A 12714-nucleotide genomic window follows, 5' to 3' on the forward strand; every position below is an offset into this window, starting at 1 on the left:
TACATGTGATGACAATAAATCAACGCAAAGGAAATCAAATCAAACCATTAATTCCAAACTTGCCAGCATAAATAAATGCCACATTTTTCCAAGGTGCTCTCAGTTCTGAAGAAGGATCAGTTGGCTCGGAAAACACTTTTCTTGTAATCTCTCAATGTCTGCTTTTGTTTGCTGCGTTGATTCTGATTGGTTGGAGGACCAGCGGCCGGTTAGGTCCTCCATCCCCGCCCCGCATTCCCTGCTCTCCGATTGGCTGGAGGATCAGCTGCTCATTCGGGTCCGCCGGGCCCGCCCATCGCTTCGTTCCGATTGGTTGCAGAACCGGCCGCACCAAATCAGTCCTCCAGCCTCACCCCTCTATTCACTCTGATTGGTTGGTAGGCTAACTACCGCCCCCGAAGGAGGCCCCGCCCACTCTTCCTCCTATTGGCTTCGACGCACCGTCAATCACCAGGCGGGAATCGTGAGTAGGAGCATGCGCGCTGTTGAGACCAGATCTGACTTGAAACGCTCGCGTTGGACGTCGTATTGCGAATACAACTGTCGGTCGGACACGGAAAGACGGGTTCGGCATTTGGGTGAGGTAAGAGGGTTATATCAACACCCGGTGTGAGCCTCGATGTCGGAATCGCGAGCTACCACTCCGGCGTTTCAGTGGATAGGAATTGCTCGGGCTTTGTCTGGGTTTCACGGTCGGTTGCTCTGCGGGGTTAATGGCTGCATCCGGGCACTTTGCCTCGCAAGCCCCGCCCCCATCCCGCACTCTGGTTGGGGCATGTTGCATATCAGTCATCCGGCTGCCGTCTTCCTATTGGCCAGGACCCGCTGTCACTCACGGACTGGCGCGCCGTGATTGGAGTGTGAGCCGCCGTTGATTTAAAGGGAACCTACTTCTGTTGGTCGCCTCTAGGGCGCGACGGAGCAGTCAGCTGACCAGTGTTTGGGGGGGCGTTGCCGGCGGGTTGGGACCACGTGATTAGAGCTGCCAGACCCTGATTCCGGGTCAGCAGCTCCTTGGCTTACAACTGCAAGGCTCTTCCTTCCGTCTGGGGTCCTGCACCTCTTCCCGGAGAAGTCTGGGGCATCGACAGGAGTGGGAGGCTGACAGTAACTGCAAGAGGTTATTAAAACAAAGAACTGCTGATGCTGGAAAGCTGAATTGGCAATAAAACTAGGTCCACTTTTGTCATTCATATAAATGATTTGGATGAGAATTTTGGAGGTATGGTCAGTAAGTTTGCAGATGATATCAAAATTGGTTGTATAGTGGACAGTGAAGAAGGTGAGATTTTTTTTCTCTCTGAAGAAGGGTCTAGGCCCAAAACGTCAGCCTTCCTGCTCCTCAGCTGCTTGGCTTTCTGTGTTCATTCAGCTCTACACCTTGTTATCTCTATTGAAGGTTATCTTGGATGGCAAAGAGATTGTGATCAGTTGAGTCAATGGGCTGAAGACTGGCAGATGGTCTTCAATTTGGATTAATGTGAGGTAGTGCAATTTGGTAAAATGAACAAAGACAGGATTATACAGTTAATGGTAGAGCTTTGGGCAGTGTCATTGAACAGAGAAACCAAATGGTTCGGGTTCACATTCTTTGAACTTTGTGTCACAAGTAGATCGGAAGGTTAAGGTGTTCAGCATGCTTGCTGTCTATTGCTCTGACTATTCGGTGTGGGAATTGGGACAGCATGTTGAAGTTGTACGGGACATTGGTGTGCTGTCTTCTGGAGTTGTGTGTACAGTTCTGGTTGCCCTGCTATAGGAAGGATATTACTAAGTTGGAGAGAGTTCAGAAAAGGTTGACCAGGATGTTGCTGGGAATGGAGGGTTTGAGCTATAAGATAGGCTGGGACTTCTTTGACTGGAGTGTGGGAGGCCAAGGGGTGACCTTTGCAGACGTTCACAAAATTGAGGGTTATTGAAAAGGTTGGTAGCAAAGACCTTTTCCCTAGGGTGGGAATTGCAATTCTAGGGACGGTATTTTTTGGGTGAGAGATTTTTAAAAGGATAGAGGGCAGCAGAAGTGGGATATGCAAGTACAGTTAAAACATTAAAACACATTTTGTATAGGTATGTGAATAGGTAACTTTCTGTGGGAAGAAAGTATATGGGATGTTGATTTGTAACTTTGGGGGTACAAGAATGAGGGGGAAAAAGCAATTCTGTAATGTTTGTTCTAAAAATCTACCTGTATGTACCACTAATTTTGTATGCTCCTATTCCAGGCTTTTGGAAGGAAATGATTTGAATTAAAGGAAACTAAAACGTCACATCAAGATTTAAATCACTTGATTCAACAGGACCTGACGATTATCAGATTTGAAATGTGTAAGGAGAAATATATCTCCGTGTCCATGGGAGAACATTTCAATCAGTGAGGCTGGAAAAGCATTGAGACACACGTACAGAAACGCAGTCTCAAGGGAGAGCGTTCCAGCATCTTTGCTGTGCAAAGAACCTGAAAGCCTGAAAAATATCGTCTTTCCAGTGGGGAAAGGAATCGTTTGTGTGTTCTGCGCGTGGACGGGGAGAGACAAAGACACCAGCACCATGGAGAAACCGTGGAAATGTGAGGACTGTGGGAAAAGATTCACTTGTTCATCCCGGCTGGATATACACCGACGCATTCACACCGGGGAGAGGCCATTCACTTGCTCCGAGTGTGGGAGGAGGTTCACTCAGTCATCGGGCCTTTCTCTGCACCAGCGGGTCCACACTGAGGAGAAGCCATTCAGCTGCACAACCTGCGGGCAGGGGTTCAAGTCAGCCTCCCTGCTGGCCGAGCACCAGCGGATTCACACAGGGCAGAAGCCATTCGCCTGCTTTGTGTGTGGGGAGAGATTCGATCAGATAGACGCCCTCCAGACCCACCACTACTTTCACACCAAGGAGGATCCGTTCATCTGCGCATCCTGCGGGAAGACCTTCAGGCGGACAGCAGACCTCAAAGAGCACCGACGCACTCACAGGGGGGAGCAGCCGTTCACCTGCTCTGTGTGCGGCAAAGGGTTCCCCTGGTCGTCCCAGCTGCTGACACACCAGCTGGTCCACAGCGTGGATCGGCTGTTCAGCTGCTCTGTCTGTGGGATGGAGTTCACTCAATCGCAGCACCTCCTGAGACACCAGCGAATCCATAGGTAACCACACTCCGCTGCATTTTATAATGTTAATCGCATCCGGGATGGACAGCCTAACAATATTGGGCTTGCGTCTGATGTTAACAACCGTATAAACTGGCTGGAGTTTACTGTTTTTATGTGATAGAAAGTACTGGAGGAAGCGTTTTCAATTCTGATGTGACTATATTCTTCAGAACTTGAGGATAAACCATCTCAAAATGGGAAGGAACAACTGCGAGGACATCTTACTCATTGTGACGGGGTCACGTTTAAAATACTCTATCTACTTGTAGATTGATGTGGTTCTGTGCCAGCAGATCATCAGAGGAAAGTGATCATCTTCAGTGGAAGTGAACCTTCGAAGCTGCCTTACACCTGTGAAGGCTCAATAATTTTTGCATCTCTGGAGGTTTCTGCTTTTCAGGTTGAAAACCTGGCTACAACCTACCAACTGATTGGTCCAACAACATCAAGGCTACAGCTTGCCAATGAAGACTAACTATTTTACTCTCAACAATTGCTTGTAAAAGGACACATTTTGTTGAAGCTTTTATCTTTGTCTTGCGCTCATCAGAGCAACGAGCTTTTTTTTTCAAATCCTCAAGTTCTGAACAACCATATTTTTAGTCTTCAGCTTTGTTATAGTCATTTGCAAAGCTGCCTGAAGAAAGAACAGAAAGGAAGTGACACTTTTGGACAACGCTGGATATTTTAAAACAAACATGCACGATCGGTAAAATGAAGAATGGTTTTTGAAAAATAGTCAATGCATCCGTGCACTTTTTTGAGAACGCTTGGTGTGGTCTTTGGAAATCAAGCAGAAAGGTTTTAAGCCTTTTTCACTGATCGGGTGGTGGTAATTTTAAAGTGAGGAATGTTTCCTTTTACAGAGTTGTAGAGAGGGATTGGAAGATCATGTTCACAGCTGCCGCATGTTCTGTGATGAATTCCAACTGTCTCAGGGCAGCGGTCCCTCAGTGGAGGGTCAGCCTGGAGGAGGAGCTCATGTTTATTCATGTTTTCTGCTACCATGGAGCTGGCCCGTTCGGAACCAATGGGCTCTATGATGTCCCACTCAGCTGGTGCTATGACCTGGATTAAGCAATGACAGCAAGGCCTTCATGGTGAAAGTGGGCTTTGTTTGCGAAGCACTGAGGCTGCTTACTTTTTAAATCTCCAAAATGCCATTCACGGAAATGAAAGTGAAGGCAGCACACAGACATCGAAATTCTGCTGTAAATTGTAAAGACAAGCGACGATGCAAATTTTGTCAGTTTAATTTCAGCGGAGCGTTGGATCACTGGGTCGAAACAGCATCGTAATCTTTCTCTTTGCAAACTCTCTCCACCAAAATTGTGCAGTTTTAGTATCTTCTGTAATTATGGCAGAAAATGTAGAGGCTAATGTCGTCCTGTATTTTGCACGATCTCCTTGTTGGGATTGATCACTGAGTGGTAATGGCAGTCGTTATAAATGTGTCTTTGTTCGCCTTGTCGCAGACGTTCATTGTGTAGATTTTTTTTTGAAAAACGTCCAGAGAAAGGAAGTGAACTGGATGGTCAGTCTCTCACACGAGCCCCGGACTGCTTTCTCGTAATTTCTCTAGCAACCTGAGCCTACAGGTACCAAAATTTTAACCAACCAGACAAATACCGAGGTTTAGTGTTGGCCACCCAATTGGACAGAAGTGTGAGTGTGTGTGTGTGTGTGTGCGTCTCTCTCTACGGTGGTGCGTGTTGTATCGGAAGGGTGTGTTGGTGTGCCTGTGCGTATTTCTGTACTCTGGGAATCCCATTAAGTGTGTTGAATGGTACCACGGTTGAAGGATGCGAGGGGATCTGATTGAGACATATAAGATTAAGGGATTGGACACTCTGGAGGCAGGAAGCATGTTTCCGCTGATGGGTGAGTCCAGAACCAGAGGACACAGTGTAAAAATAAGGGGTAGGCCATTTAGACCAGAGTTGAGGAAAACTTTCTTCACCCAGAGATTGGTGGATGTATGGAATGCTCTGCCCCAGAAGGCAGTGGAGGCCAACTCTCTGGATGCTTTCAAGAAAGAGATGGATAGACCTCTTAAAAATAGTGGAATCCAGAGTTATGGGAATAAGGCAGGAACAGGATACTGATTGTGGATGATCAGCCATGACCATAATGGTGGTGCCGGCTCGAAGGGCCGAATGGCGGCCTCCTGCACCTATTGTTGACGGGTTGGTGCTCCTACAGCAGGGTTACTGTGTGCTGTGTAATACCTGACATTTCCCATCTGCCCAGTCATTCCATTCAGTTGGCACTTGACTTGTCTGTCTGTTTCACCACATTCCCACATCTCAGTGACATGATTTCTCATGTCACTGAAAACCTGATTCTGTTCATTTGAACACGTGGCCAAGAAGATAAATGAAGGCAGAGCAGTTACCTGCATGGACTTTTCACAAGGTTCCACAGGGTAGACTGGTTAGTGAGCTTTGGATAACGTGGGGTCCAGGGAGAGCCGGGCAATTAGATACAAAATTGGCAGGACAGTAGGAGACAGAGGATTATTCTCATTCGGAGTGGCATTTTGGTTGAGGCTGACGTTACAGCTGTACTTAAGAAGGATATTCCTGGGAGTACGTCCAAGGAGGTTATTTGGGTGGAATTTAGAAATACGAAAGGGTTGATCACCTTCATTGGGGTTGTCTTATAGGCCCACCGTTAGTTGGCGGGAAATTAAGAAGCAAATTTGAAAGGCGATCTCACTTATCTGTAAGGATAATAGGGTAATAATGGTATGGGATTTTAACTTTCCAAACATAGACTGCCATAGTGTTAAGGGCTTGGATGGAGAGGAATTTGTGTGTACAAGAAAATGCTCTTATTCAGTGTGTGGATGTACCTAACGGAAGGAGCAAAACCTGACCTCTTGGGACATAAGGCAGGGAAAGTGACTGAGGTGTCAGTGAGGGTACACTTGTAGCCAGTGATAATCATTCTACGAGTTTTCAAATAGTTATGGAACACGATAGACCTAATGTAAGGTTAATATTCTAAATTGGAGTGAGGCCAGTTTTGACTGTATTAGGCAAGGATTTTCAACAGTTGATTTGGGGTGGATAAAGGGATGGCTGGAAAGCGGGAGGCCTTCAAAAACGAGAACCAGAGTGTAGAGACAATATTTTCCTGTTCGTGTGAAGGGCAAGGCTGGTAGGTGTAGGGAATACTGGATGACTAGAAAAATTTGAGGCTATAGTCAACAAAAAGGAGGTAGTTATAGACAGCTGGGATCAAGTGAATCTCTCCAAGCCAGTAGGATTATACTGAAGAGGGAAATTTGAGAGGCCAAAACAAGGGACGTGAGAGGGCTTTGGCAAATTGGGTTGAGAGGAGAATCCAAGGGACTGTACAAATACATTAAGGACAAAAGAGTAACTAGGGAGAGATTAGGGCCCCTTAAAAATCAACAAGGCTGCCTATGTGTGGAACCGCAGGAGATGGGCGAGATACTGAATGAGTATTTTGCACCAGTGTTTACTGTGGGGAAGGATATGGAAGTTAGAGAACGTGAAGAAAGGTAAATGGTGATATCTTAGTTTCCACGCTGCAGAGGAGTAGGTGCTGGACATCTGAAAACGCAAATGGGGGGGAAAAATCCCCGGGATCTGATCAGGTGTGTCCTCGAACTCTGTGGGAAGTGAGGGGAATGATTGGGCCTCCTGCTGAGATATTTATTTCATTGATAGCCATGAGTGAAGTGCTGGAAGGTTGGAGGGTGGCTAATGTGGTACCATTATTTAAGAAAGGTGGTAAGGAGAAGCCAGGGGACCTCCAGGCTTGTGATCCTTTCATCAGTGGTGGGTATGTTGTTGGAGGAGATTCTGCAGCACAGGATCTACATGTATTCGGAAAGGCAAGGACTGATACGGGATAGTCAACATAGTTTTGTGTGTGGGAAATTGTGTCTAACTAATTTTTGTCTTTTGAAGAAGTGATGAAGAAAGTTGAAGGCAGAGTGGTGGATGTTGTCTATAGGGACTTCAGCAAAGCGTTCAATGAGGTTCTGTCTGGTAGACTGGTTTGTAAGGTCTGATCATATGGAGTCCAGGGACAGCTAGCCATTTGGAATAAAAATTGGCTTGAAGACAGGAGACACGGAGATGGCGGAGTGTTGTTTCTCAGACTGGAGGCCTTTGACCACTGGTGTGCCACAAGGATCGGTATTGGGTCCATTGCTTTTTGTCTTTAATATAAATGACTTGAATGTGAATCTAGGAAGAGTGGTTAGTAAGTTTGCTGATGACACCAAAATTAGTGTAGTGGACAGTGAATGAGGTTATCTCAGAATACACTGGGATCTTCATCATCAGATGGGCTGAGGAGTGGTAGATGGAGTTTAATTTGGATAAACGTGAGGTGTTGTGTTCTGGAAAAGAAGTCAGGGCAGGACTTACACTCATAATCGTAGTGTCCTGGGGATGTTGCTGAACAAAGAGACCTTGGGGTGCAGGTTCCCAGTTCCTTTTTGAAGGTGGAGTCACAGGTAGACAGGGTATTGAAGAAGGCTTTGGTACATTTGCCTGTATTGGTTAGTGCATTAAGTAGGAGTTGGGAGCTCATGCTGCAGTTGTACAGGACATTGAGGCCTCATTTCAGAATACTGCGTTCAGTCCTGGCCTTCCTGCTACAGGAAAGATGTTGCACTTGAAAGGGCACAGAAAAGATTTACAAGGATATTGCTGAGGTCAGTATTGTGTTTAATATTCTGAACATGCCAGAGTATTTCCACTTAACACTGAAGGCCACACATGCATGATGGAGAACTCAGATGCCCAAAGGGGAACTAGCAGATATTTCTTCAAACAGATAGGAGGTAGAATGTGAAAGTCACAACCGGGGGATGTGATTGTAGTTGTCTCCAAGTTACCTCAGCAGGTAACTAACTGAACGTGAGAGAGAATGGGATGAAAAGGTAAGATGAAAGAGAATAGGAGGAGAATCTTTATTCACGTGACTGACCCACGTGAAGCTGGCAATGTGGTGGAGGACGTGAACGTGGCCATTGTCGGCCCAGCAAGCAAGAGGCAAGAGGACAGCAAATTTGCAGAATTGTGGCATGGTGTTTAGCACTGCTGCCTCAGTGTCAGGGACCTGTGCTCGATTGTAGCCCTAGGCAACTGTCTGTGTGAAGTTTGCACAGTCATCCCCCCACCCCACTGTCTGTGTGGCTTTCCTTCCGCAGTCCAAAGATGTGTAGGTTAGAATGAATTGGCCACGCTAAGTTGCCCCATAGTGTCCGGGGATGTGCAGACTGTGTGGGTTACAAGGATAGCATCGAGTGGGGTCCTGTTCAGTGAGTCAGTGTGAACTTGATGGACTGAATGGCTTGCGTCCATGATTCTATGAATTTCAATCTGAGATTGACTGACGGGGATAGGGTTTGTAAGAACTTTCAACAGCAAGCTTAAAAACATGCGAAACTACATTTGTTCTTAAGACTATTTAACATGTTCAGAATTTTATGTGGACAGTAAAATGTTTCCATTTGTTGGCATATTCAGTACTAGGGCATAAGGACACAATGCAGTTAAAAATATTCAAAGAAAACTGACCACATTGTTTGTTTAACACACGACTGATTTATCTGATATCATTTAAGAATGTCAAACCCTGTAGCTGGGCTGCAGTTGATCAACTTGAGCAGAAGCAGATATCAATGGACTCAGTTCAGTCATGGGTGTGATTAACATCAGAAACGACAGAGGTGGGGGTGATTTTTGTGGTAATGTGCCATCAGAACCCAGGCTGTGGTGGGTGGAGAAATTTGAATTAACTAAATTTCTGGAACTTAAGCTAACTTTTTTAAAACCAAACAGTGCTCCCGAAAGTACTGTCATTTGTAATTCTTGCAAATGTTGTGTTAATCACCGGCAAAAATTATGTACCTCCAATACCGTGAAGTTCATTGTATTATTCTGTCCAGTTGCTATGGCTTTCTTTTATTTACCTTGATTATAAATATACTTGTTCAATTGAATGGCCACATGAACTGTCAACAGTTGATTCAAATTCAAGTCACTTTCTCATTAACACAACGTCCAATTCATCTGTTGAGGGTGCAAATGATGAGGCTCTCTGCTGGTAAGTTTTATTTAAGGCAAAGTTGCATTATCATTTAAATAAAGTATAACAGTGACGTGTATCTCCTGCATTACATTTCTATTACTGAATGTGCGTTTTTATACATTTTAATAATGTGGGCCTTTTCTATCAGGAATATCTGATCAACGGCACACTCCTGCTCCTATGGGTGCTGGTTAATAAATGTTTGCAGTACAGAAAACCCATGGTAGTTCACAAATGTGCCACGGGGAATGAAATCTGGCATCCCCCACCCCAGACCCCTCGCTCAGTCTCGTATGTCCGTCCAGACCCAGAGAAAATGTGGTTAGACTCACAGCACACAAACCAACTCATGGGTCCAATTGAACAATGTTGACCAGATATCATAAATTAATGTAGTTCTGTTTGCCAGCATTTTCCCATATCTGTATAAATGCTTCCTATTCACGTACCTATCCAGACGCCTTTTAAATTTTGCAATTTCATAGCAGCTTGTTCCATTGATGCATAAGTTAGGTCCTCTTTATATCTCTTTTCCCCCCCCCCCTCACCTTTTTTATGTTAGGTTTGTTTTTCAGAGACCCTCACAGATTTAATGCAAGAGTAAGACCCTGGTTACAAAAACACAATCCTTTATTGGCGGAGGTGGAGGAATTGGGAATAGGGGATGGAATTTTTGCAGGAGGGTGGGTGGGAGGAGGTGTGTTCTAGGTAGCTGTGGGAGTCGGTTGGCTTGAAATGGACATCAGTTGCAAGCTGGTTGCCCGAGATGGAGACTGAGAGGTCCAGGAAGGTGAGGGATGTGCTGGAGATGGCCCAGGTGAACTGAAGGTTGGCGTGGAAGGTGTTGGTGAAGTGGCCTCAACCTCTCCACCCCTCTCACCCACTCCAACCTCTCCCCTGCAGAACAGGCAGCCCTCCGCTCCAACCCCAACCTCACCATCAAACCTGCAGACAAGGGTGGCACAGTGGTAGTATGGCGCACTGACCTCTACATCGCCGAGGCCAGACGCCAACTCTCTGACACCACCTCCTACCGCCCCCTCGATCGTGACCCCACACCCGAGCACCAAACCATCATCTCCAACACCATTCATGACCTCATCACCTCAGGGGACCTCCCACCCACAGCCTCCAACCTCATTGTTCCCCAACCCCGCACGGCCCGTTTCTATCTCCTTCCCAAAATCCACAAACCTGCCTGCCCTGGTCGACCCATCGTCTCAGCCTGCTCCTGCACCACCGAACTCATCTCCACCTATCTGGACTCCATTTTCTCCCCTCTGGTCCAGGAACTCCCTACCTACGTCCGTGACACCACCCATGCCCTCCACCTCCTCCAGGACTTCCAATTCCCTGGCCCCCAACACCTCATTTTCACCATGGACGTCCAGTCCCTATACACCTGCATTCCGCATGCAGATGGCCTCAAGGCCCTCCCCTTCTTCCTGTCCCGCAGGCCCGACCAGTCCCCCTCCACCGACACCCTCATCCGCCTAGCCAAACTCGTCCTCACCCTCAACTTCTCTTTTGACTCCTCCCACTTCCTACAGACTAAGGGGGTGCCTTGGGCGCACACGTGGGCCCCAGCTATGCCTGCCTCTTTGTAGTTTACGTGGAACAGTCCCTCTTCCGCACCTACACAGGCCCGAAACCCCACCTCTTCCTCCGGTACATTGTTGACTGTATCGGCGCCGCCTCTTGCTCCCCAGAGGAGCTCGAACAGTTCATCCACTTCACCAACACCTTCCACCCCAACCTTCAGTTCACCTGGGCCATCTCTAGCACATCCCTCACCTTCCTGGACCTCTGTCTCCATCTCAGGCAACCAGCTTGTAACTGATGTTCATTTCAAGCCCACCGACTCCCACAGCTACCTAGAATACACCTCCTCCCACCCACCCTCCTGCAAAAATTCCATCCCCTATTCCCAATTCCTCCGCCTCCGCCGCATCTGCTCCCACGATAAGGCATTCCACTCCCGCACATCCCAGATGTCCAAGTTCTTCAAGGACCGCAACTTTCCCCCCACAGTGGTCGAGAACGCCCTTGACCATGTCTCCTGCATTTCCCGCAACACATCCCTCACACCCCGCCCCCGCCACAACCGCCCAAAGGGAATCCCCCTCGTTCTCTCACACCACCCTACCAACCTCCGGATACAACGCATCATCCTCCGACACTTCCGCCATCTACAATCCGACCCCCACCACCCAAGACATTTTTCCATCCCCACCCCTGTCTGCTTTCCGGAGAGACCACTCTCTCCATGACTCCCTTGTTCGCTCCACACTGCCCTCCAACCCCACCACACCTGGCACCTTCCCCTGCAACCGCGGGAAATGCTACACTTGCCCCTCTCCCTCCTCACCCCCATCGCAGGACCCAAGATGACTTTCCACATTGGCACATGTGCAGGTGAACCTCTGCTTAATGTGGTATACTGCATCCACTGTACCGGGTGTGGCCCCCTCTACATTGGGGAAACCAAGCGGAGGCTTGGGGACTGCTTTGCAGAACACCTCCGCTCAGTTCGCAACAAACAACTGCACATCCCAGTCGCAAACCATTTGCACTCCCCCTCCCATTCTTTAAATGACATGTCCATCATGGGCCTCCTGCAGTGCCACAATGATGCCACCCGAAGGTTGCAGGAACAGCAACTCATATTCCACCTGGGAACGCTGCAGCCTAATGGTATCAATGTGGACTTCACCAGTTTCAAAATCTCCCCTTCCCCCACCACATCCCTAAACCAGCCCAGTTCGTCCCCTCCCCCCACTGCACCACACAACCAGCCCAGCTGTTCTTCCCCCCACCCACCCACTGCATCCCAAAACCAGTCCAACCTGTCTCTGCCTCCCTAACCTGTTCTTCCTCTCACCCATCCCTTCCTCCCACCCCAAGCCGCACCCCCATCTACCTACTAACCTCATCCCACCTCCTTGAGCTGTCCGTCTTCCCTGGACTGACCTATCCCCTCCCTACCTCCACCTATCTTCTTTTCTCTCCATCTTCGGACCGCCTCCCCCTCCCTATTTATTTTAGAACCCTCACCCCATCCCCCTCTCTGATGAAGGGTCTAGGCCCAAAACATCAGCTTTTGTGCTCCTGAGATGCTGCTTGGCCTGCTGTGTTCATCCAGCCTCCCATTTTATTATCGTGGGGGAGAGGAGGCCAGTTAGCATTTCAATTTCCTTCCAGCCAAATGAATACAACAATTAATATTTGATTGAAAGAAGGATTGAGGGTTGTCTGGTGGGTGGGGAACCGTAGAACATGTGGAGAGGGGAAGACCATAGAATAATTTGAAAACAAGGGACTTTTTTTCTTATACATCAAAGCATAGTTAAAATTGGGACTTGGTGGCAACGGGATGGGAGTTTGAAGCAGGGACTGGGATCATGCTTCTGGTTTCCCAATATTTTAATGGAAGAGATTTCTGCTTCTCTGGTACTGGACGACAGATCCAGTCGTGCATGATCTGGATGGGAATTTG

The 12714-nt window shown here is 47.7% G+C and overlaps 1 protein-coding gene across 1 annotated transcript; it reads left to right on the forward strand.

Annotated features, from left to right (window-relative positions):
- Positions 1-2305: 2305 nt before the first annotated feature.
- Positions 2306-9286, forward strand: LOC125449165 (zinc finger protein 239-like). Its single transcript, XM_059641892.1, has one exon. It carries the CDS (start codon positions 2548-2550, stop codon positions 3136-3138), a length of 591 nt encoding a protein of 196 aa, XP_059497875.1. The 5' UTR covers positions 2306-2547; the 3' UTR covers positions 3139-9286.
- The last annotated feature ends 3428 nt before the right edge of the window (positions 9287-12714 follow it).

The sequence above is a fragment of the Stegostoma tigrinum genome, chromosome 43 (genome assembly GCF_030684315.1).
Source record: "Stegostoma tigrinum isolate sSteTig4 chromosome 43, sSteTig4.hap1, whole genome shotgun sequence".
NCBI lineage: Eukaryota > Metazoa > Chordata > Chondrichthyes > Orectolobiformes > Stegostomatidae > Stegostoma > Stegostoma tigrinum.